The sequence below is a fragment of the Grammomys surdaster genome, unplaced genomic scaffold (genome assembly GCF_004785775.1).
Source record: "Grammomys surdaster isolate TR1022 unplaced genomic scaffold, NIH_TR_1.0 130, whole genome shotgun sequence".
Lineage (NCBI taxonomy): Eukaryota > Metazoa > Chordata > Mammalia > Rodentia > Muridae > Grammomys > Grammomys surdaster.
The window spans coordinates 24,824,777-24,850,713 of record NW_021604588.1 but is presented as its reverse complement, the minus strand read 5'-3'; the positions used below and the strand labels follow the sequence as shown (position 1 = coordinate 24,850,713).

The 25,937-nt window shown below is 39.5% G+C and overlaps 1 protein-coding gene and 1 pseudogene across 2 annotated transcripts in view; both read left to right on the top strand.

Annotated features, from left to right (window-relative positions):
* The window catches only part of Syt14 (synaptotagmin 14), a 91,368-nt gene that overhangs the window by 5,505 nt on the left and 59,926 nt on the right, over positions 1-25,937 (top strand). For both annotated transcript variants that reach the window (XM_028760346.1, XM_028760348.1), the window contains exon 2: positions 743-958. In XM_028760346.1, coding sequence (XP_028616179.1) covers positions 743-958 — 216 coding nt within the window. The remainder of the gene's footprint in view (positions 1-742; positions 959-25,937) is intronic.
* Positions 21,123-22,193, top strand: LOC114614730 (annotated as a pseudogene).

Genomic DNA, 25,937 nt, shown 5'->3' with positions numbered 1-25,937 from the left:
CAGTTAATTTGAAATGGACTTGGCAAGTTCCTAGAAATGGAACTTTCAAAGACCACACAGTTTGATATTGGACTTGTTTTTGATGTTTCGATGTTGAGTTTGCTCTGTAGAAATCTTGTACGAGTTACAATCCCAGTGTGCCTGTGTCTTCCCTTTTCTCTGTCTCCCTGTTAGTACAAAGCATTGCTAGTTCTGAAAATATGGGCCAAATGAAAACCAGAAATTTGTCTTATAACATTAATTGTTTTACTTTAGTCCATAAGTAATGACAGCATTTATAATTTTATTTGTATATAGTAAGTATTTTATAAACTTGTACAGTGTGGCAACTATGATTTCATTTGTACCTAAAAAGGTTGCAAACCCCTGTGACTAAGATTATTTATGTAATTAGAATATACAATGTGATATTTCCTATTAACACATAAAAATATAATGATTGATCTACTTACATGAAATATATATTTTCCAAAGCTGAAATTTTGGGATATTATATACATATATACATAGTCACTAATGTTACAGTATCCTTTAAATTCAGTTTAAGGGATAGTCAAGAATGTCAGCAGTTTTAAAGATTGTTTCTAATTAGTTTCACCCTGTGTGTATGTATGCACACACACATTTTCATTTGTGCTTGTGTTTGTGTGTATGTGTGCATATATGTAATAACACATTTTAACAAATTTGCCACATGTAAGTATATTAAAATTATAATTTCCTCTTACTGTTACCCAAATAGATAATTCCTACATGGACAGAGATGACCCTGGTTCATCCTCCGAAAGTGAAGATGAAGCGCTGGGTAAATATCACGAGGCCTTATCCAGAACACACAATTCCAGGTGGCCATTGGTAGATTCTAGACAAAAGAGCTATGCCTGGGAAACAAGGCAGAAGTATAGCCCCCTGTCTGCAGAGTACGACGGGTACAGCACTGAGGCATCCATGGAAGACGGTAAGAGCACTGATTAAGAATGTTGACTTGTTTTTAAATGAAACACTTATTATGTTAGATGATTTACTTGAAATTCTAGGTATCTATGGTTGCACACTGAAAGGGATAGCACAGAGTTCTGAGTGCAATCCAAATAAAGATTTTGAGTTCATGATGAAAATCAGCTCCAAAACACCCCAAATGAAAAGACTAAATGCTGGACTCAGTGTGGTACTGGAATTCTCACTCCCAGTGTACAGTGCTGCCGTTGACTGAGGGAGGGGTGTGAATGTGCTGTTCCTCAGGTGCAGGCTGTTGCTAACATACCTGTTACAGCAGCCAGCAGGCTCTGAGTGTGACTCAGAGTATGGTCTCCACCGTCAGCCAGGGATTTTAGTACACAAACATAGTGCTCTCTTCTGCGCATTGTACTTCCTGAGGGCGGAGCACTATTATACTGTGTTTTAAAAGCAATTTGAGGGATTTCCAAGGGTTTCTGTCACTTCAAGTATTTTGTTCCTAAGTGGTTTCACTTTACTTGTTGACATGGACTTCAGAACAAAATCCTTTGCAGAAGATACAAGTCCACGCATACGCGTTTATATATTTCCATAACATAAAGATAAAAGGTTTTGTCGTTAATTAAAGCTTATTTATTTTCACATTTAAACACATTATTTGTCTGATAGAATGGCTCCTCATAGTTTCATACTGTCTTTATAACCAGAAGAGGACAATCTGAGAGGCATCAGTTTCATTACAGATAAACACCCAGTTAGCTTTGATCTTGTTGATGAGATTTGTCTCTTAGGTCCTCTTCTATTGTTGAAGTATTGTCCCAATTTGTAAGAAGTCAAAGGAAAAAAGATCTATATTTGTGTTTGGCTTCATACTAATTAAAGGTCTGTCTATCCATTTTTAATTTGTTAGTGTATGGCTGTAACAATGAAGGAACCAAATACTGCATTTTTACCAGATAGAAGATTTATTAGAGATATAAGGGAAGAAATGAAAGAAATATTAGACATGGACTCCACTCTAAAACAACGTCTTTGTAGTAGTACACACCCTATGTATGCCTACAGAGGTAACTAAATTATGTAAACCAATAAAGCCAGCTGTAATTTATATGCACCTTTGGGACATTAACAATAGAGTAGCAGACGACTGATTGTGAAGCTGATCCTGGCTGACATTCTTGCCATATCTTGTCATCTATTGGCCATAAAAACCTGAGAGGTATAATGTTTCATTGTGTCTAAAACGTGGACATTATTAACGTGGTTGAGTTGTTGTGCCTATCAATTGATAGGCAGGTACATGGCCAGTCAGCATTGCCAAAGAGGAAAAGTAATGAAAATATCGACGGTAGCATATGGCATGAGCCTTAAGCAAGCCTGAGCTCAAGTCTGTGACCCGAGATTCTTCTATTCTCCAGATGGAATTTAGAATCTTTTCATTTATTTTCTTTATTTGCCTTATACTTGATTGCCCTTTGTGATCCTTTTGTTTCAGACTGTCCAGTAGCCTCCTTCTAGTGAGGAGCAAGGCGTAACTTTGGTGGCCCTTGTACTTGGGTTCATCTTAGCAACTGTTGTAAGTTTGGAGACAGGCAGTGATAGGACAGATGCACCCACAAGATGTAAGATACATATGGAGGAAATATTTCAGGGGCAAAGAGAAGGCTTTGTCCCAGACACTAAGGTATGTGTAGTATGTAAGGAAATCAGAGGCACCAGTGGGGAGGGAGTCTGCCCAATTTGGTAGCCAGAGAGAACTCACTGAAGGCTTTGCCTTGATCAGGCATGAGTAGAAGGTTAATAACAGGAAGACTATAGGAAAAAGCAATGAAAAGAGACTTTAGATCTGTCTACAGAAAATGGGCAAACCTGAATAACTATAGTAGTGATAGGAATTTGGAGGACCAGAGTATAGAAGTGGGATTTTTCTGGATTTAGAACTATAGTGTACTTTGAACATCAGGAAAAGAGAAGAAAGCACCAGAAAATTCCATGTTATTTTATCATGTGTGAAGGAGAATGTGGGGTCATTGCTGTGAATGTGGAACCCAGGAAGGGCTCTACTTTTTGTTGGAAGTAGGGAGTAGGAATTGTGATTTCTGGTGTGTATACCTCTGACAAGACGTGACGTTTGAGCACTGAATGTGGAAGTTGAGCTTGCAGTGATGAGCACTTACATCAGATGCTTCCAGGGTACATATGCTTAGAAATCCCAAAAGTGAGTTAAACTGATGAAGGAGTACAGAGTGTGTCAATAGAAGATGTCACACAAAGTGGCAGGAAAGACAGTAGAAGAGACCAAGACGCTCCAGAGAAAGTACATCGTCATCCAAGGCAAGAGAATTTTAAGGCGTGGGGGACACTCAGCATGGTGAGAATTCAAGCAAACCCCCTTCTAACAGAAGTTGCACTTTTAGAGGAAACACTAACAGGTTAGAGCAATAAGTCAGAATGAGTGCTGCTAAGGAGAGGGGCATGGTGGAAAGCAAGCACCTCTGCCTGCCTGTTGTTACTCACTGGCTTGAAAGAGAAGCAGGGGAAGGGTTTGTAGTGTAGTGAGCCCTCTCTCTCCAGCCCTCGACTGCCTGTAGTTCTTCTTTATTGTGTGTACTGGGGAGGAGGGATTTGTTCTAACTACACTGGAGTGGTCAGGGCACCACTCAGGGCATGGTTGGTCAAATGGAACAGCTCCACGGACATACTCTAGAAATATTGCAGTTCATTTTCCATAGGCACAAGGAAGGCATGAACAGTGGTCTACTCTTGCCTGCAGCCCACTTAAGCTACCATTACACAAATGTATAAAGTCTAGGTTTGACTAGTGTGGCTTGAGGTAATAACCAAGAGAATTGTAAGGAGTAAGGAAAAACATTTTAAAATTGTACATTTTTTTGTATGTGACATGGCATCACCTCATTAGTGCCCCCAAGGAACTTATAACACCCATATTAATTCAGTAGAGAAGTGTGTGGGCCGCCAGTACTGGAAGCAGATCTAGTCTGTAGAGCAGGGGAGGATCCCAGTAGGGATAGAGACAACACAAAATTTTCTATAAAAAAATAAACATTAAAATCATTTATAAGATTCCTTTTGTTTCCAGATTTACTTTTTTCTATGTTCTTAAAGCTAAAAGCATTTTATAATCCATCTGCCTTAATTTTAGAAGGATCAGATTCAAATCCAGTTTTTGGATGTCTGATTATTTAGTGATATGAACCAATACCTGGAGTTGTACTCAGGCTAATTAATACTTCCCATTTTTATACTGAATAGCAGAATTCTACTTTTTAAAGAAAATTTACGACTTTTCATTCTTAGTTCACCATTGAGATTAGTAATCTATACCCATACATTATAAAAAGTTTTATTATTAAGCTTACATATTGTCTTGGGGAACAGATTAATTTAAAACACTGTTAAAGACAATGCCCGGCCTAAGTATGTGTTAGGTACATAAACACAGATACAGATCTCTCATTCTTTTTCCTTTATTGATACATCAAGAGCTTCATGCAGTTAAATTTAATGTCTTAAAATTAGAACCACTAAAGCATAGTGTTTTGTTCCTCTTCAAAGTTTATTTTGGAGGTTGGTCAGTTGGTTCAGTAGTTTAAGGTTTCTACTGCCCTAAGTTTAATGCCAGGACCCTCACAGTAGAGAGAACTGACTCTTACCACTTGTTCTCTGACAATCACAGGCATACTGTGACACATGCACCCCACCACCACACACAATAAATAAATAAAAACGTATTAATTTTATAAGGCTCATGTTTGAAATAATTTAAAACTTAAAAGAAGTAAACTCATATTTTCTGCATGCATTTGAAGTTTCATACTATTTTATTAATTACTATAATTTTTATGAAGGTAAGTAAAATAAAGGGCTGAAATGTAGCTCAGTGCCCTGTTAATACCCAGAAATGTCCCCACCAATGTAAGTAATTAAAAATAAGTTAAAGTTAAATAATTAAAAATGAATAAGTTTAGAACTTAGAATACTTAAAGAGACATGTATTACAATGTTTATTTAGATTTCTTATAAACATTTGACTTCAGGTTTTTGTTCAGAAATATTTATCTTCTGTATTTTGTTCAGGAATACATATATATAGTTTGAGGGGTTTTTGTTGTTGTTGTTGTTAAAGAATAGACCAATTTAGCCAGACATGATGGCACACACATTTAACCCTAGCATGCCTTTGGATGCAGAGGCAGGCAGATCTCCAAGTTTGAGGTCAGCCTGGTCTACAGAACAAGTTCCAGGACATCCAGAGCTACACAGAGAAACCATGTCTTGAAAAACAGAAAAAACAAAAATGACCAATTTAAAGTCTTCAATTTTTTTTACTGCATTTTTACTGTTTTGAAGATCTTTTTATGTAATGAGATTGATTTTTTCCAACAGTGTAGAATTCTTTGTAAAGCTTTTTAATTTATTTTTCTTGTAGTAAAATTTATATAATCTAAAACTTACCACTTTAGCCTTCTTGAAAAAGACAGATTTATTCATTTTTATTTCATATGTATGAGTGTCTGCCCACTTGTGTACAATAAATGTGTGCAGTGTCCTTGGAGCTAGAAGGAGGTGTCAGACCCATGGAACTGGAGTTTCCAATGACTGAGCTCTCACATGGATGCTGGGAATCGAACTCACGTCCTCTTGCAGAGAAGCATGCGCTCTTAACCAGCAAGCTCTCTCCAGCCTTTTGGATTTCAGTGTGAAGTTCAGCATGTTAAAGACTGTTCACACTGGCACATGACATCATCTCTGCCTCTCCAGGACCGTTTCACCATCAGAAAGTGAAACTGCACCTTTAAAACATAGACATATCTTATCCTCCCCTCCTCAGCCCTGACAGCTAACCGGAATTACACCCTCTGTGTATTTGAATCTGAGAGCTGTAGGTACTTCTGGTATTTTTCACACAGGATGTTCTTCCTGGTTCAACTGTGTTGTAACATATGTCAAAACTTCATTTTTCTCCCCTCCAATTTGAGTATTGTAGAAAGAAGTACATGGCATAAACTTTATTTTTCTAAGCGTTTTGGGGGTTCAGTCAGTTCAGTGGTTAAGTTCACACCGTTCTCATCAGCATTCCTTCCCAGAACTCTTCCCTGTAACATTTTACTGCAGCTCCCATTGCCCCTTCCCTTATTTCCTGGAAAGGACCATTCTACTGTCTGCCCCAGGTGTCTCACACAGATGGGAGTGCACACTGTTTCACCTTTTGTGACTAGCTTATTTCTCTTGCAGAATTTCCTTCTGGCTCAGTAACATTCTTTTGGATTAATGTGCCACATTTTGTGTATCCATTCATCTGTGGGTAGATACTTCAATTGCTTTTACATTTAGTGGTTATGATTAACACTGCTATGAATATAAGAATATAAATATCTATTAGAGAGACCTTGCATTTTATTGTTTTTGAGTATACCCAAAAGGGAAATTGGTGGATAATATAGTAATTCTGTTTTTTAATATTTTGAGGAAGTACTATGCTGTTTTCTATAGTGGTTTAACCATTTTACATGCCCTCCACCAGTGTGCAAAAGGTTTCAGTTTCTCTACAAATCACCACTATTTTTCATTTTGCTTATATGGTATTAGCTGTCCTGGTGGGTGTGAAGTAGTATTTCATGAGTAGTTTGATTTGAATTTTCCTAAAGGTGAGTGAGAGTTTAAACATTTTTTCTTATGCCTATTGGTTACTCACATATCTTCTTTGAGATATGTCTATTCATGTTCTTTACCTCTCTTTTTGTCTAAGAATTTAATACTTTTAGGTCTTATGGTTAAGACATAACCTATTTTCAGTTAGTTTTTTTTATATGGTATTACATGATACACACAAAGATGTATGGTTTTCTAGCACTATGTGAAAACATTCATTTTCAGAAGTAGTGGTGCTAGCAATTAATGAAATTAAAGCTGTTATACCAGCAATAATCAAGCCCACTACCCTCTTGCTTCTGCTTAAAGCCTGACTCATTTCTTCCAGTACTTGCAAGCTATTTTTAGAATACCAAGGTTCTGTGATACACAGGGCACTAAAGCAAAAGCTAGTTGATAGACCTCCATAACTGACATGCCATATTTCAAAACACAATTTGAAGGTGTACAATCAATGCAACTTACATTAAATACTGTAGAAGAAACAAAAGTATTTTTAACTTAACAATTAAAAGAGCCTTAACACATGTGCTAACACCTGTTTGAAATCCAGATCCTGCCTCAGCTTTATCTCTTGGTAACATTGCTGTGACACAAGAAGTTAAAACAGCTACTTTTGTTAATCACTTAGCAAAAAATGTTACTAATGTGTTGAATATATAAGAGGATTTAGATAGGCATTTGGAAGAATGAATTGATGCTCTTTATCCTATTCAAATTATTGGAAGGAGGTTCAGAATTTAAGAGTAAGGAGCCATCTCGAGTGTCATGCCAAATACCATTGGATTCATGTTAGTTCTAAAATTTACAGTGGTAGTCATTATAATTAGGAAGAAGTTTAAAGGCACTTGCAGTGTATACATAGTTCTTACATCTCTCTGAATGTTTTAATGGTACATAGGGAGCTTATGAATTTCAAGAATGCTGCCTGCTCTGCTGAGCATTGATACAGTAGATACTGCAGATAAAATTACCCATGGCCTGAGGTCAGTATTTCTATTTTGGTCAAGCTTCAAGAATGGCATGTATAGCTTGATCATGCTAGCCATTTTTTGTCGTGAGAATACTTTTATTCCTGACCATTGTGTTAAAGCTTTTCTTTAACAACATCAACATGTTGGCAGCCAAAGTACATGGCTTGAATCTGAAAATGGACCCCCAGACAGAGTTTTTAAATTAACAGGCTGGCAAACCAAGGACAGGTAAGATTCTGCCCAGAGCCTTACCAACCTAAGACAGAAGTGCATTGCTTTGGATAATGCATATTCCATGAAGGGTAAGGAAGGCATTCTTGTCAGAACAACCTGAAACAGGCTCAGTCTTGTTAATGAAAAAAAAAAAAAAGAGGAGAGAGGCGGAGAGCCTTTGGGGCTGCTTGGCAAGAATCTGACATGGGCCAAGGACAAGGAAATGGGCTGCTTGGCAGGAATGTGATACTGGCCAAGGACAAGGAAGTAGGCTTCAGGCAGGAATTGGACATTAGGCTTGAACAAAGAAGTAATTTCAGGTAGGAATCTAAATATTAGGCTAGAACAAAGAAGTAATTTCGGACAGTAATCTAAATTTTAGGCCAGCACAAGGAGGTAGGCTTCAGACATGAAAATGACTTTGGGCAAGAACAAGGAAGTAGCCTCAGATATTTTGGTCATCCTGCTAACCCCTTAGAAACAGTGACCATGGGAGTGTTCATGTAATTGTGTTTAATGCCTTGCTTGTTCTTTGACTATTTGTGTTTATTGTCTTGCTTTTCTTGGCTATTTGCATCTATTGTATTGCTAGGCCTTCAACCTAGAACTGACCTTAATACATACATGTAATTAAAATGGTATAAAAGCAAAAAGGAGGAGGGGGATGGGATCGGAGGTTCTAGGGAGAGGAAAGGGGATGTCATTTGACATGTAAATAAATAAAATATCCAATAAAGAAAACAATCATTTTCCCATTGAATAATATTTGTACACTTCTCAAAAAATTGTTTGACTCTGTATGAGGGCTGATTTCTGAACCTGCCGTCTTATTCCATCAGTGTGTATGGTTGTGTTTACTCCATCACCACACTGTTTGCTTTCTGTAGCTTCAAAGTATGTTTTGAAACCAGAAAGCAGGAACCTTTCAGTTTTGCTTTAGTTTCTTTAATCATGAAAATGTGCTGAATTTTGTGTCAAATGCTTTTTCTAATCAATTGAGATGATCTATTTTGGGATGTATTTGTGTTATCTTTTCCATCACTGTGATAAAATAGCCATAAAAACAACTTTAAAAGGGGAAGATTTATTCAGGCCCATGATTTTCAGAATTTGACTCTATCTCTGGGTTTGTCTTGAGGCAGAGCAACATGAGGGAGAAGGCATGGCCTCATCTCAACTTTGATGACAATATACACCCTTTTAAGCACCCCGAGTGACTCACTTCTAGCATCAACCACAGTGATGGCCTCACATTTAAATTGACAGATATGTTAATCCAGTGGTGAGGTTAGAATGCTTCTGAACCAGTTACTTTCCAAAAATCCACTATGCAGTATCCAGTCCTGTTATACATGTGCCTTCCACAAACCATGGCTGTAGTTTCCCTTCATTCTGCTACTATGGTTTATTATACTGATTGAACTATCTTTGCATTCCAGGAACTGGGTTGTTAATTTAAGTTATTTTAATACATTGCTGGATTCTGTTAGCTGGTATTTCATTGAGTATTTTGCACCAGTATTCACAAAGTCTGCAGGGTTGTAATGTATGGGTCCTTTTCTGGATTTGAGACCAAAATAATGGTTATTTAACAGAATGATGGACTATTTTTACCTCTTCAAATATTAAATCTTCCATTAGCAGAAATTAACTGATGAGTGTTCTGTACAACTAGCAGAAAATGTCTGCCTAAAAGTCCACCCAGAAGGTAATGCTAGACCAGGAGGAAGGGAGGGATCACCATAGCAAAGTAAAGTTTTGTCCACTCTGCTTCATTTCCTGTTGTTTCTTTGTGTGTGTATGTGGGAATGGTGCTGTATGCACACTTGTGGAAGTCAGAAGTGGACCTCAGGTGCCTTACTCTGTAACTCTACCATATTTCTTTGGGCCCGGATCTTTAACTGAATGGCAAGCTATGCTGTAGTCAGCAAGCTCAAGCAAACCTGTCTCTGCCCGTGAAGCACTGGGGTTGCAGGTGCACATTTGGGCACACACAGCCTTTTATGCATATCATGGGAATTTGCACTTACCACCTCATGTTAACACATTAAGTGCTCTTACCAAGGCATCTCTGCAACTCCACTTAAATATGTCATCGTGACTGTTGTTGTTGTTGTCTTCTTTCTCTTCCTCCTCTTTCTCTTGCTCTTCTTCCTCTTCCTTCTCCACCCCTTTCTCTGTCTCTCTCTTTCTGTGTGCCTGTGCGTGTGTGTGTGCGTGTGTGTGTATGGTAGTTAATTTGGAGTTCATTTATTTCAGGTCCTCCTTACTTTCAAGCTAACACATTACAGTTTTATAAATCCAGAGCACTTGAGAGAAAGACACATTTTCCTTGTTCTCACTTGATTCTATTTTCCCTCTTTCAAATTAAATGAAATTTGAAACCAAACTAATACTACCAACATTTTTGAAAGAATTTTCTATCTATTAAGGCTTTGAAAAAACTTTCCTTTGATCATTTGTCTGTCTCTGAAGTGACAATAAATTTACATTGATAAACAGGGAAGGTGGAGGAGATTAATCAATGCCTGTGTCAACAGATCACACTTAACCTCATTAATAAATATTTACAGTCAGTACATGTTAGTCACAAATAAAATAATTTGAATTTGAATTTTGTTTTATTTTGTGTGTGTGTTTGTGATTGTGTGTCTGAGGGTGTGTGTTTATGCCACAGTTTGTGTATAGAAGTTAGATGGGTAACTGTTAGGAGTAAGTTTACTTTTGCTGTGGTTCCAAATATTAAAATCAAGTTTTAAGTCTTGTAAGGCTAAGCACTTTTACCTGCTAGGCCACCTCACTAACCTACAAATAAAATATTTTTTAAAATACCAATAAAGATATATCCAGTTGGAAGATGAATAAAGGGCATAGCATATATTTACTCAAATAGTTCATTTATTAAAATACTTCATTTTAAAATTAACTTTTTGTATTATATATAAAAATCACATTAACATGAACACGAAAAAGTTCAAATGAAATGCAAATTCTCATATTCCAGTGTTATGGTTGAAGTAGTATTTGGAGTCTGTTTGAGGTAGAACATTTACTTCATGACTTTAGAAGTTCTAAGTCTTTAGAAAATTCTGTCTTCATTGATTATACTATTTTTTTGAAAATTTTATAGTCCATTTATTTTGTTCTTGAGAAACATTTTAATTGTAATTATAGTTAATACTTGAATTTTATAGTACAAAGAAAATTTCCCAGTTTGTCTTTAAATTACTTGATTTATATTTATTGGTTCAGGCCCTCATTAATGCTAGATAAATGCTATACCATGGATCCACCAGTCCTTACTTGCTAACATCATAAACACAGTTTAAGATTTAGCGAGATTGTCTTAGAATTTTCATTGTGAGAGACACCATGACCAAGGCACCTCTTCTAAGGACGACATTTAATTGGGGCAGGCTTCTAGGTTCATAGGTTCAGTCCATTATCATCAAGGTGGAAGCATGGCCGCATCCAGGTAGGCATGGTGCAGGAGGAGCTGAGAAGTCTACATCTTCTTTTGTAGGCTTCTAAGAGAAGGCTGGCTTCCAGGCAGCTAGGACAAGGGTCTTAATGCCCATGCCCATGGTGACACACCTACTCCAACAAGTCCACACGTCCCAGTAGTGCCACTCCCTGGCCCAAGCATATACAAACCATCAGGCTCACCTTTTCCAAGTGAACAGTTTGGGACATATTCTAGATGGATGACAGAACTCAAGTGAGTGGTGGACCATTCAAGTACTTCATTTTACAGCCCATTTCCACATTCTCAGGAATAAACGGTTTCTAGCCAATACTAGATACTAAGTGGTCTGTTCCCCGGTGTCTCCTTTGTTTTAGAACTCTCTGATAATTCTCACCTAAATACATTAGCATTTATTTATTATTTATTAACATTTATTTAGTGTCATGCTCATTTGCTCTTTTGTTACTTGTTCTTGTTACTGTTCATTCAGATTCTAGGATTGTTTGTCTATTGACAAGTTTTTTGACACCAACAACTGTTATCTTTGACCTATACCTATCAAATTTGAGTACTTCGTGGTCTGGAGAGATGGCTCAGTGGTCAAAAGCACTGCCAGCTCTTCCAGAGGTCCTGAGTTCAATTCCCAGCAACCACATGGTGGCTCACAACCATCTATAATGGGATCTGAGTCCCTCTTCTAGCACCCAGGTGTACATGCAGATAGACTAGTGTTATACATAAAATAAATAAATAAATCTTTTTTTAAACATACATTTTTGTCTTTTATTTATTCATTTATTTATTTACACTTCAGATTTTATTCCACCCCTGTCTACCCTCCTCCCATACCTCCTCCCCACCACCCTGTCTCCACAAGGATGTCCCTACCTCCACCCCCCAACCCCACCCTCCACCCAAGCAGACCTCCAAACTCCCTGGAGCCTCTAGTCTCTTGAGGGTTAGGTGCATCTCTGACTGAATCAGACCCAGCAGTCCTCTGCTGTATATGTGTTGAGGGCCTCATATCAGCTGCTGTATGCTGCCTGGTTGGTGGTCCAGTGTTTGAGAGATCTCAGGTTCCAGGTTAATTGAGACTACTGGTCCTCCTACAGGGTCACCCTCCTCCTCAGCTTCTTCCAGCTTTTCCCTAATTCAACCACAGGGGTCAGCAGCTTCTGTCCATTGGTTGGATGGAAATATCTGCATCTGACTCTTTCAGTTGCTTGTTGGGTCTTTCTGAGTGTGGTCATGCTAGGTCCCTTTTTGTGAGTGCTCCATAGCCTCAGGAATAGTGTCAGGCCTTGGGACCTCCCCTTGAGCTGGATCCCACCTTGGGCCTGTCACTGGACCTCCTTTTCCTCAGGCTCCTCTCCATTTCCATCCCTGCAGTTCTTTCAGACGGGAACCATTATGGCTCAGAGTTTTAACTGTAGGATGGCACCCCTTCCCTCACTTGATGCCCTGTCTTCCTGCTGGAGGTAGGCCATATAACTTTCCTCTCCCTACTGTTGGGCATTTCATCTAAGGTCCCTTCCTTTGAGTCCTGAGAGTCCCTCACCTCCCAGGCCTCTGGTGCATTCTGGAGGGTCCCCCTAACCTCCTACTTCCTGAGGTTGTCTGTTTGCCATTCTTTCTGCTGGCTCTCAGGGCTTCAGTCCTTTTCCCTCACCCAATACCAGATCAGGTTCCCCTCTACACTTCCACCCCTGCCCACTTTCCCTCCCAGATCCCTCCCTCCCTCCCCACTTGTGATTGCTTTCTTCTCCTTCCCAAGTGGGACTGAGTCATTCTCACTTGAGCCTTTCAGCTTGTTGACCTTTTTGAGTTCTGTGGACTGGTGGACTGTATCTTGGGTATTCTGTACCTTTTTTTTTTTTTTTTTTTTTTTTTTTTTTGCTAATATCCACTTACTAGTGAGTACATACCCTGCATGTTCTTTTGGTTCTGAGTTACCTCACTCAGGATGATATTTTTTTGTTCCATCCATTTGCCTGCAAAACTCAGGATGTGTTCCTTCTTAATAGCTGAGTGGCATTCCATTGTGTAAATGAACCACATTTTCTGTATCCATTCTTCTGTGGTGGGACATCTGAGTTGTTTCCAGTTTCTGGCTCTCACAAATAACGCCGCTGTGAACATAGTGGAACACATGCCTCTGTGGCATGGTAGGGCATCTTTTGGGTATATTCCGAAGAGTGGTATTGCTGGGTAGATCTATTTCCAGTTTTCTGAGGAACCTCCAGATTGGCTTCCAGAGTGGTTGTACCAGCTTGCAATCACACCAGCAATGGAGGATGTTCCTCTTTCTCCACATCCTCACCAACATGTGTTGTCACCTGAGGTTTTGATCTTAGCCATTCTGATTGGTGTAAGGTGGAACCTCAGGATTGTCTTGATTTGCATTTCTCTGATCACTAAGGACTTTGAACATTTCTTTAGGTTCTCAGCCATTTGAGATTCCTCTGTTGTAAATTCTCTGTTTAGTTCTATACCCCCATTTTTTGATTGGGTCCTTTGGTTTTTATAGTGGTTAGCTTCTTGAGTTCTTTATATATTTTGGATATTAGCCCTCTATCAGATGTGGGGTTAGTGACGATTTTTTCCCAATCTGTAGGTTGCTGATTTGTCTTATTGATTATGTTCTTTGCCTTACAGAAGCTTTTCAGTTTCATGAGGTCCCATTTATCAATTCTTGATCTTAGAGCATGAGCCATTGGAGTTCTGTTTAAGAAATTTACCCCTGTGCCAATGAGTTTAAGGCTCTTTCCTACTTTATCTTCTGTTTGATTGCATGTATCTGGCTTTATGTTGAGGTCCTTGATCCACTTGGACTTGAGCTTTGTGCAAGGTGACAAAATGGGTCTATTTTCATTTTTCTACATACAGACAGCCAATTAGACCAGCACCATTTATTGAAGATGCTTTCTTTTTTCCATTGTCTATTTTTGGCATCTTTGTCAAATGTCAAGTGCTTGTTAGTATGTGGTTTTATTTCTGGGTCTTCAATTTTATTCCATTGATCAACGTGTCTGTCTACAGACCAATACCATGCAGTCTTTATCACTATTGCTTTGCAGTAAAGCTTGAGGTCAGGGATGGTGATTCCCCCAGCCGTTCTTTTATTGTTAAGAATTGTTTTTGCTATTCTGAATTTTTTGCCTTTCCAAATGAATTTGATAATTGCTCTTTCCATATCTTTGAATAATTGTGTTGGGATTATGATGGGGATTGCATTGCCTTTGGTAGGATGGCCATTTTTACTATATTAATTCTGCCAATTCATGAGCATGAGAGATCTCTCCATTTTCTGAGATCTTTGATTTCTTTCTTGAGAGACTTGAAGTATTGTCATACAGGTCTTTCACTTGTTTGGTTAGAGTTACCCCAAGATATTTTATATCATTTGTGGCTATTGTGAAGGGAGTTGTTTTCCTAATTTTTTTCTCTGCTTGTTTATTATTTGTATAAAGGAAGGCTAGCACTAAGACTAAGTGCCCTGGTAAAGAAACTGGTGAGAACATACATTAACTTGACAGCACACCTGAGATCTCTAGAACAAAAAGAAGCAAACTCATCCAAGGGGAGTAGAGGGCAAGAAATAGTCAAACACAGGGCCAAAATCAACCAAATAGAAACAAAGAGAACAATACAAAGAATCAACAAAACCAAAAACTGGTTCTTTGAGGGAATCAACAAGATAGATAAACCCCTAGCCAAACTAACTAAAGGGCCCAGAGACAGTATCCAAATTAACAAAATCAGAAATGAAAAGAGAGACATAACAACAGAAACAAGAGGAAATTCAAACAATCATCAGATCCTACTATAAAAGCCTGTATTCAACAAAACTGGGAAGTCTAGATGAAACGGATGCTTTTCTAGACAGATACCACATATCAAAGTTACATCAAGAGTAGGTAAACTATCTAAACAGGCCCATATCACACAAAGAAATAGAAGTCATTAAAAACCTCCCAACCAAAAAAAAGTCCAGGGCCAGATGGATTTAGTGCAGATTTCTACCAGACCTTCAAAGAAGACCTGATACCAATATTCTTCAAACTATTCCATAAAATAGAAACAGAAGGAACACTACCTAACTTTTCTATGAAGCCACAATTACTCTAATACCTAAACCACACAAGGACCCAACCAAAAAAGAGAATTTCAAATCAGTCTCGTTTATGAATATCAATGCAAAAATACTCAATAAAATTCTTGCAAAACAAATCCAAGAACACATCAAAACCATCATTCACCACAATCAAGTAGGCTTCATCCCAGGGATGCAAGGTTGGTTCACTATAAGAAAATCCGTTAACATAATCCACTATATAAACAAACACAAAGAAAAAAATCACATGATCATCTCCTTAGATACAGAAAATTCATTTGAGAAAATACAACACCCCCTCATGTTAAAAGTATTGGAGAGATCAGGAATTCAAGACCTATACCTAAACATAATAAAAGCAACTTATGGCAAACCAACAGCCAATATCAAATTAAATGGTGATACCTGAAGCAGTCCCACTAAAATTGGGGACAAGACAAGGATGCCCACTCCCCCATATCTATTCAATATAGTACTCAAAGTGTTAGCTAGAACAATAAGACAACAAAAAGAGGATCAAGGGGATACAAACTGGCAAAGAAGAAAGGCATCACTATTTGCAGATGATATGGTAGCATACATAAGTGATCTCAAATATTCTACCAGAGAACTTTTCCAGCTGATAAACAACTTCAGCAAAGTGGTCACATATACAATTAATTCAAATCTTTTAAAAGACTGAGTATTTTATTACTTCACTTTTCTTTAACAGAAAAAAAATGTGTTCTTATAAAAAAAAATGTGTGTGTGTGTCTGTCTGTCTGTCTGTCTATTGCATTTTTTTTCAGAGCCCCAAGAATGATTTTAGATCTATTGAGTGTTAGCATATTTTTCTTTCTTTCTTTCTTTCTTTCTTTCTTTCTTTCTTTCTTTCTTTCTTCCTTCCTTCCTTCCTTCCTTCCTTCCTTCCTTCCTTTCTTCCTTCCTTCCTTCCTTCCTTCCTTTCTCTTTCTTTCTTTCTTTCTTTCTTTCTTTCTTTCTTTCTTTCTTTCTTTCTTTCTTTTTGTTATTTTATTGGATTATTATATCTCCCACCCTTCCAACTGTCATTTCCCTCCAATCTCTTCCAACCCTGCAGCACTAGGTAGGATATAAAAGAAGGTTAGAAGAGAAAGCTAGCATAGACCTCTTTAGACTACTTCCTGTTTATTGGGAACATTATTTTCCTTGGGGTAAGTCCAGTCTTCATTGCCAGTATATTCTAGTAGCAGTGGGAGCAGTGGATGCTTCAGGCTCTCTCATATATACTATACCTGTGGTTCCAGGGAAAGAGTGTGTAAACTCCACTGGGCAGACAAAGCTGGAGGCATTAGGCTACAGATGTAGCCTAAGATGGGGGCCCTAGCCCAGGTTAGAAAGAGGCAAGCTGAGGCTGAGGAGGCAGGGGTTCTCAAATTCCAGGGTTTAGGGGGTTGAGAGTTTGGGGGAATGGGGATGGGAGGTTGTGGGGCTGGGAGGATCTCCACCTTAGCTTAGGGGTGAATGTCTGGGAACCCAGAGGGGCCTTCTGTGTGAGACTTAGGCAACACAGCTCTGTATGACTAAGGCTTCCCTCCACAGCGGTTCTTGATGAGAGAGACAGTCCTTGCTTGTACATTCTGTTCATTGTTCATTGTGGAAAATGGGCGGACCAGAGATTAAATACCTTTTACAGGAAGTAATGTCCAGGAAGAGAAGCTTATTGGCTAAAGCCTCTGTTCTGGCCCATCTAAATGTCTTATTGGCATGGAGAACTCTGTGCTGTGTGACTGGCTGTCATGATCCTCCTGTGAGGGTGCTGTAGTTATGTGCTCCAGGACAGAAATTGGGTCAGCAGCAGATGAAATGCCTACCGGTCTCAGACCCTAGAATACTGGGGTGTTTGAATCTGTTCAACCTTCCCATTTTTTGTCTGGTGGCACAGTTCCACTTGCCCAACATATACCCTTTCCAGAGTCCCCAGAATTAAATTATCTGCAGCTGGCAAAAATCATGCCCCTGCTAGTGCATGAAGCAAATCAGAATCACCTGCTATGAAGCAACCACTTATCCCACACCTGGGATTAAACAAAAACATGTTCATATAACTGATTTTTAAAAGAAACTTAAATTCTCACTATAGTCAAGTAGTCAGCACTGATCTCAGAGCCTAAGCTGTTTGCAGTTTCACGAGTATCTCACGGCTGTGCTCCTGCTGCCACCCATGTCCATGAAGCAAGGCGAGGAGCTGGAACCTTAGCTTGCCCATCCTATGTGGGCATTCAGAACTCTGCAGGGCAGAGGGGTGTTTTTGAGGCTCCTTCTAGAGGAGCATGCAAAGTAGAGGCCCAGAAGTGTTGACTACTGGCTACAGGTTGAGAGATGCTATCTTGTTCTAAAAAGTTTGGTAACTGGAGAGCCTGGGATGACACTGAACTTCACTCACAGGAATTTCACGTATTTGTATAGAAACCACCACAGATAGCAACAAACACTATAGAAACCACCACAGATAGCAACAAACGCTACCACAGCCAACCTGACTAGAATATTACTTCATAATTAATAAGGACCAATATGAAGTTCTGTAGGCTTTGTACTTCTTAGTGATTGACAAAGGGCTATGTAAACCAAGAATTCATAGGATCACCCTTGCTAACCTAAGAGAAATGAATATACCTGCCAGCAATGAAGACATGTGTCTGTCTATCTAGGACAGTGGTTCTCAACCTGTGCACCACAACTCTTTGGATTCAAATGACTGTTTCACAGGCGTCGCCTATATCAGAAAATAAAGATATTTACATTATGATTCATAGCAGAAGCAAAATTTCAGTTATGAGGTAGCAACAGAGATAATTTTATGGTTGGGAGTCACCACAACATGAGGAACTGCATTAAAGGGTTGCAGCAGTAAGAAGGTTGAGATCTAGCGATGCAGAGAGAGACATAGACATATAGCATAAATATTGTCATGTTCTTTCTAGCTTATAGACACAAATAGGGTCATGCTAATGCTGATTCTCAGATTAAAAGTATAATAATTATTTAAATTTTATAATTAAAATTTAGATATGTCTGGGTACAGTGTAATAGTTTGATGCATGAGTACAGTGTTTGTAATGGTTTGAAACATGTTCTCTGAAGTCTCTTGGTCCAAAGTTGGTGCTGCTGTCTGGGGAGACTCAGGGTGTGTGGCCTTGTTCTGAAGATGAGCGTGAGAGTTTCAAACACCATTCTGATCTCATGCAGTCTACTCCATACTTCACTTCAAACCGCGAGCCCTCAGCTTCCTGCTCCTGCTGAAATGCCTGTGCCTTGCTCTCATGTCTCCCTAATACAGTGGACTTTTATCCCGTGGAATGGATGTCTAAATAAACTCCTTTTGTACGTTGCCTTGGTTATGGTGTTTTATTACAGGATAGAAAAGTAACTACTACAGTGGTCAGGCCAAGGTAGTTGAAATTCCTGTCTCAAAGATTTAAAAGATTTTTGTTAGCATATAAAAATTGGGCATTTTGGAAGGTACTATGATGTGTCGATACATGTACATAGTATGTATTGATAAAATGAGAGTAGTTAGCAGTCTTATTTCCTGTTGTTCTTTTAGATTTGGAGACTCTGATCTGTTCTCTGTACTAGTTGAAAAAAATTAAATAAAGTCCGTTATTGTGAACATAGTCCCTGACAGTGTCGTGGAACATAGACATTACCCATTTTCTCATTGTATTTGGGTACCTGTTTCCAGGTAATCATGATGGTATGTGATGGTGTAAAAAATTTCACATAGACTCTAGTCTACATCCGGTACTGTTGCGACATCAAGGAGTCTGGGGGTACCAGTCTGTTCCTCCAATCAGGACAGACTACTACTCTCTGTGTGACTTCTGTGTGGCTTCTGTTCCCAGTTGTTCTGTCTGGTGCTGCCAACCATGATGTGTTGTCAGCTCCCGTCTGAACTGCACTGATTGGCACTTATTTCTGTGACACAACACTTCTGCAGGGGAAAGGACGAGTTATGGGTTTGGGGCACCTCTTGTTGAGCTCTGAAGTCCAAACAGTTCAAGGGTGCATCCTCTTTCAGTTCATGTGCGGCATGTTTTCTCCTTCTGAGGAGATACCTTGCCAGCATAGCTTCTGGGATAGACTCGTGCAGGGAGGGCTTCCCATGAATGGAGGTTACCACTTTTCTCTGACCTCAAGTCCTATACCCTGGAATGCCTTCCTTCTGTTGTGAAATTAAACATCTCATACACTTTCAGAAACGCATCACTCACTTTGCCCTCTAACTTGCCAGACACTCTCAGATATCTTTGCAAATGGTTTTAGCTTGCAGTGCTTTTGCTGGGGCCTTCTCACCCTGCTATACAACAATGGATGTAAGTCTGACCAGTTCTGGATGGAGAAGAGGGAGCTGGCAACTGGGAGGTAGGAAGCAGAGTGACAGAGACACTGTGCAGTTACATGTGGGAGAGGGAGCTGAAGCTCTGCCTGAACCTAGCTTTGACTCCTGCTGCGTTTGAGTCACCATGGAAAGGGTGAAGCATCGTCCTTTTCTCCTTTTTCTTGTCACAAGTGAGTGGCTAGAGCCCCTGTGCACGGTTGTACTGGTCTGTATTTAGCAGTCTGTTGAACAGGCATGGCTTCCAATCTTGGCACTTACAACCTGTGCTTGTTTAGTGTGGAGCCAGCGCTCTGTTTCTCATTTTGCAGTTCAGATCAGGCAATATTATGTAAGGCTCACCCCAGTTCTCATGTTTTGAGGTGCTGTCTCCTGAGGAGAATGTTCAAAGTTTCATTTTATTGTTATAACTTCTGACATAATGTATGAAGTTAGTTGGACAAAATCAAGTTGGGATGTAAGTACGGTGGTGGGAAAAGTATGTGCTCAGCATGTAGAAGGCACTATAAATAAAAGAAGGGTCTTTTCTGAGTATAGTGGTACACATCTCTAATACCACCTGCCAAGGCCAGAATGAGCTATAGAGTGAACAAATCTCCGTCTAAAGTAATTAAATAGACTAGGTATGTAATTTATAAACCAAAATTTCATTTAGTTTTAAATAGTCTAGACTATTTGATGGGTGGGAAAATATGTTTTAAAAAGGAAGGAAGGTAGGAAGCGGGGAGGGAGGGAGAAAGGGAGAGAGGGAAGGAAGGAGGGAGAGAGGAAGCAAGGAAAGCAGACTTATCACACCTCAAGAGTGATGTCCAAGATTGTTCTCTAGTCTCTGTCTACACACACACATATACATACACACACACACACACACACACACACAAGCATAGAAGCACACATACAGACAGTGTGAAAATTTTAAGAACAGTAAATTGTCTTAAGAAAGGAAGTATGGAGGCACGTGGTGGTTCACACCTTTAATCCCAGCAAAGGCAAAGGCAGGCAAATCTGAGTTCTAGGCCAGCCTGGTCTACAGAGTGAGTTTCAGGTTAGCCCAGGCTATATAGAAAAACCCTGTCATGAAAAACAAAACGGGGAGGGTGGCCTAGAGGCCTGTCCAGGGTGAAGGCTCCCGCTCTCCACACCCCTTTGCCAGACATGCATTGTCCTTAGAAAACCTTAAATGGAAAAACAGCAGCTGGAGATTTCTCCTTTGTAAAGCCTCGTGGTGGAATATCTGCTTGATGAGGAAAGATGAACGCACCACGTAGGGACTCGATATGAACGGAAAAAGGCCTGTCACCATGAGTCTGGCATCTCATTAGTCATCTTAGATCTCCCTCAGTGTTTTATGACCGACACGACACGATGCAGGTACTACGGCACTCCGAAAACAGCTCTCCTCTCAAAGAACCCGGCGCTTGTGTCCCAGTACGAGAAGTTAGATGCTGGGGAACAGCAGCTAGTGAATGAAGCCTTCCAGCCACACAATAATCTGTTCGAACCCATTACGGTGCACTCACAGTCAGACTGGATCTCCTCCCACCCCGAGGCTCCCCAGGACTTCGAACAGTTCTTCTCTGACCGCTACAGAAAGGCACCCTGTCCGAAGAAACACATTATCTACATTCAACCCATTGGCTCTCTAGGCAACACCAGAGTTATCAGTGAAGAATATATTAAATGGCTCAAGGGCTACTGTGAAGCATTTTTCTATGGTTTGAAGGTGAAGTTCTTAGAGCCAGTTTCCGTCTCTGCAACCAAGTGTTCCTTTAGAGTGAACGAGCACACACAAAACCTACAAATCCATACAGGGCATATCCTGGCATTCTTGAAAAAGAATAAACCCGAAGATGCCTTCTGCATTGTGGGGATAACAATGATCGATCTTTACTCTCGGGACTCGTGGAACTTCGTCTTTAGACAGGCCTCCTTGTCAAGTGGTGTGGGCATATTCAGCTTTGCCAGGTACGGCAAGGATTTCTACACCTCGAAGTATGAAGGCAGTGTGAAGACCCCACAGCTGACGTCTTCCACTGACTACTCCATTTTTGGTAACTATTATATCCCTGAAATCACTAGTGTTTTGCTGTTGCGATCCTGTAAAACTTTAACTCGTGAGATCGGACACATCCTTGGACTGCGACACTGCCAGTGGCTTGCGTGCTTAATGCAAGGCTCCAACCACTTGGAGGAGTCTGACCGGCGGCCTCTGAATGTCTGCCCCATCTGCTTACGTAAGCTGCAGAGTGCTATCGGCTTCAGTATTGTGGATCGTTACAAAGCGCTGGTGAAGTGGATTGACGACGAATCCTGCTTGACGAATCAGGAACAATGCCGAAAAGCAGTTCTGAGCATGTGCATTTGCCGAAGCCCGTGGAAGCCTTTAAGGACTGGAGAGAATGGATAATCAGATGCTTTGCTGTTCTTGAAAAATAAGGACTTTGAGACAGGAGTAGCTGAAATAAATTCTGGCACACTAAAAAAAAAAAAAAAAAAAAAAAAAAAAAAGGGGGGGGGGTGGAGAGGAAGAAGAGGGAAAGAAGGAAGAGGAGGGAAGGAAGGAAAGAAGGAAGGAAGGGAGTAAAAGTTGACAGGAAAGGAAAAGGGGGGAAGGGAAAGAACAGAACACATTAAGTGTAGTTGAACATGTTGGAGTTATTGGCACATGAGCCTGACTTCTGAACCAGTTTTCTTCTCCCTACTGATGTGACTTTAAATGTCTGTGTCAGTTTTTCTGACTTTACTTGGTGATTGAATTGCTGTAAGTTTGTTTTCTCCTACTTTCTTAAAGAACACTTATTAAACACTTTTGTCAAACAGTGATTTTTATATGCTTCTAGTTCAGTAAAGGTCTCAGTTGATGAAGATATCTTTTCTCTGTTATGTCATTTGAATATTTAAGTTGTCTTTTTCCTCAACGGCCAGAGGGAATCCTTTTTGTGTCCCTGAGATTATTTTTGTCTATATAAAATGGCCTTCATGTCTTCACTGAATCTCCCAAAGCCCTGCCAAATGAATCTTTTTCATTTCATCAGATACTGTTGAAACCTCTACTCATTAATTTCTTCATATATATCGTTACTGCATCTTCATATTAATAGACTGTCATGGTTGAGGATGTACCCGTAATCATTGAGAATTTGGTGTGCCCATAATGCTGAGTAGATCTGACACAAAAATTTCATGATTGAGTAGTTTGGTCATGTGAGCAGTGATGTTGGTTCTATCTAGAGTGTTTCTTTAAATGACTAGCTAAGTTTGAAACTTCTGTGAATAATTAACAGAATGTACAGTTAGCTTTGCTTCTGAGAGTTTTAACTTAGAGTCTCATCACTGTGATTCACATTTCAAGTCGTTGATAAACATGTATGGTTTTAGTTGCCTCAATTCGAATAGATCTCGGTAGACTGACCTGTTGTCTTCCTCATTCCATTACGAGCAAACTTCTACTCTGAAGCAGACAGACATCCGGAGTCCGTGTGATGGATTTGTTGCTTTCTCTGACATGCTGTCTTACCAGAACCTCGGCTTCGTTTGAAGGATTCACACCTTTGTAACCTGGGTCCGTTCTGTCAGATTTAGAGATGCAGTAATAGGACTAGCAGGGAGTTTAAGTGAAAATAAACTTAGTCGTATAAACTTAATCTTAAAAGGAAATCCCAGTTCTCAACATGGCATACAGCTTGGATTTGTAATTTTATGTTTGTTTTGGTTATTGGCAAAATGTTGTATGATTTAGTGTTATCTTTTGAGCTTTGCTATTTGCATCAAATTCTGTTTTGTCTCTTTAATTACTTAGAATTTGTTTTCTCAGACTACTACTGCCTTATTTGTTTCTTTCTCAATAGCAGTAAAGATCTATTCTACAATAATTTTATATTTTTGGCAAAGAATGGCAGACAATATCAACCTGTTGCTTAGAAAGGAAAATGAGACATAGATTATTCATGTTAGGTCGCAGCCTGGCTTTTTCGTAGCAACTCTGACTTAGAGATGCAGCCTGAGAACACTGGTTGGATGACGGATGGCTGAGCGTGCTGTGTTAGCCTTTGGGTGGGGATGTGGATGTGTTCTGAATGTTAAGTACCTGGCAGTGCCTCAGTGCAGGTTAAAGACAGAACCAACAACCAGCTGCATATCAGATTTTAAGTTTGCAGTGTGAACCTGTGCAGGGGTGATCTCTGCAAAGGTTGACAGTGTAATCATCTGTTTTGTGCTCCATAGTTCTAAAAGATGCTCTCTGGTAAGTATACTAGATCAGAGATACTTTTTTTCTTTCTTTCTCATTTTATAACTTCTGGGAATAAGAGCATAATAATGTAAGTAGATAAAGATTGCCTTTCATGGGCTGTCAGCTTAGGCATTTTCTAACCCATTTTTTTTAAAGATTTATTTATTTTATGTATGTGAGTACACTGTAGCTGTCTTCTGACACACCGGAAGAGGGCATCGGATCCCATTACAGATGGTTGTGAGCCACCATGTGGTTGCTGGGAATTGAACTCAGGACCTCTGGAAGAGCAATCAGTGTTCTTAAACGCTGAGCCATCTCTCCAGCCCTCTAACCCATTTTTAAATCAGAAAGTTTTTGATCTTTATCATGCCACCTTCCCATCAACATGTCTTTTTATTGTTGTTGTTTTCTAGAATTACCGTGTTACAAAGGATAGTTGACATTCTGGTCTTAACATCTGTACCTCTCACTCTCACTTTAAGGTGGGAAAAGCAAGTGAGTCTATGTACAGATCTTATCGTTGACATATTTTATATCATTGTAACTATACATTGTCTTTAAAACTGCAATAGCTGTTTAATTCTGAAATAATATCTAATTCTAGAATTTGATATTGGATGTTGTAGTTTTTATAGTTCGTAGTGCTAAGTGGTATGTTTGATCATAATTTAGTAGATTTGATCCATTTTCTTTTGAATTGATACTAATTTTATTATTGATTAACAAGAGCTCATGGACACTAAGAATATTAGCTTTTATTCTGTATGATAAATATTTTTTAATTTTTATTTTATAAGAAGTCTCAGCATCAATCCTAGACTGGCCTAAAAATCTACCCTGGCCTGGTCTGAAATGTATGCGTCTCCTCACTCTACCTGTCAAGTACTGGCCTCACAGGCTTGTGCTACCACAGCCAATTTTAGTATTTTCATGATTTCAACTTTTTAAATTTTACTTAGTCGTGTTAAAGAAATTTAATTCTTTTATTAATTTTTTGATACTTTTATATAATATATTTTGATCAGATTCACCTCCAACTTCAGCCCTTAACTCTTCCTAGATCCTCTACCCTCACCATACCATCTCCAACGTCATGTTTTCTTCTTCTTTGTTTTAATAACCCATTGATCTCATCAATTCTAGTTTGTCTGTGTTCTTCTGGAGGTGGGGCCATATGCTGGTGGGGTCAACCTACCAGAAGCTAGACAACTGACTTTCTCTCCCTCCACCAGTAGCCAGCAGCTGTGCATAGCTCCTCAGTTGGTGGATGCGGGGAGGTTTCATGAGCCCCTTTCCCCTTCATGCCAGACTGTTGACTGACTTGAACTTATGTAGGTCTTATTCGAGCATCCACAGCTGCTGTGAGTTCATGGGGGCAGCACTTCTGTTAGTTCAGAAGACACTGTTTTGCTTTGCTCTCTCTGACCTCTGGCTCTTAAAATCTTTCTGCCTTCTCTTCAAAGACGATCCCTAAACCTTCTGAAATGGGTGTGATATAGATGTCCTATTTGTATCTGAACAGTCCACTGTAATATTCTATGCACTCTGACCATTGTAGTTTTTGCATTAACCACCTTCTGCACAAGGAAACTTCTCCGTGAATTCTAAGAGCTCTACTAATTCATTGGTAGACAGAAGACTGATGCTGTGTTCATTTAGCAAAATAATGTAGTAAGCTTACCCCTAGGACCTGTAAGCTCTTCAACATGGATTCTTGGCCAGATTAGTAGTACCAGGGATGTGTTTCTGCCTATGAAGTGGGCCTAAAATTGAACTAGAAAGTGGCTGGCTACCCACATAGCACCGTGCCACCACTGCCTCCATTGGCATATGTTGCCATGTGCGTCATTACTGCATTTCTTGGGATTCACAGCTGTTGATGACCACAGAGCACCATCCAGCACTATGGGAGCTAGCCAGAGGAAGGAATCCTCCTGGTCAGTACT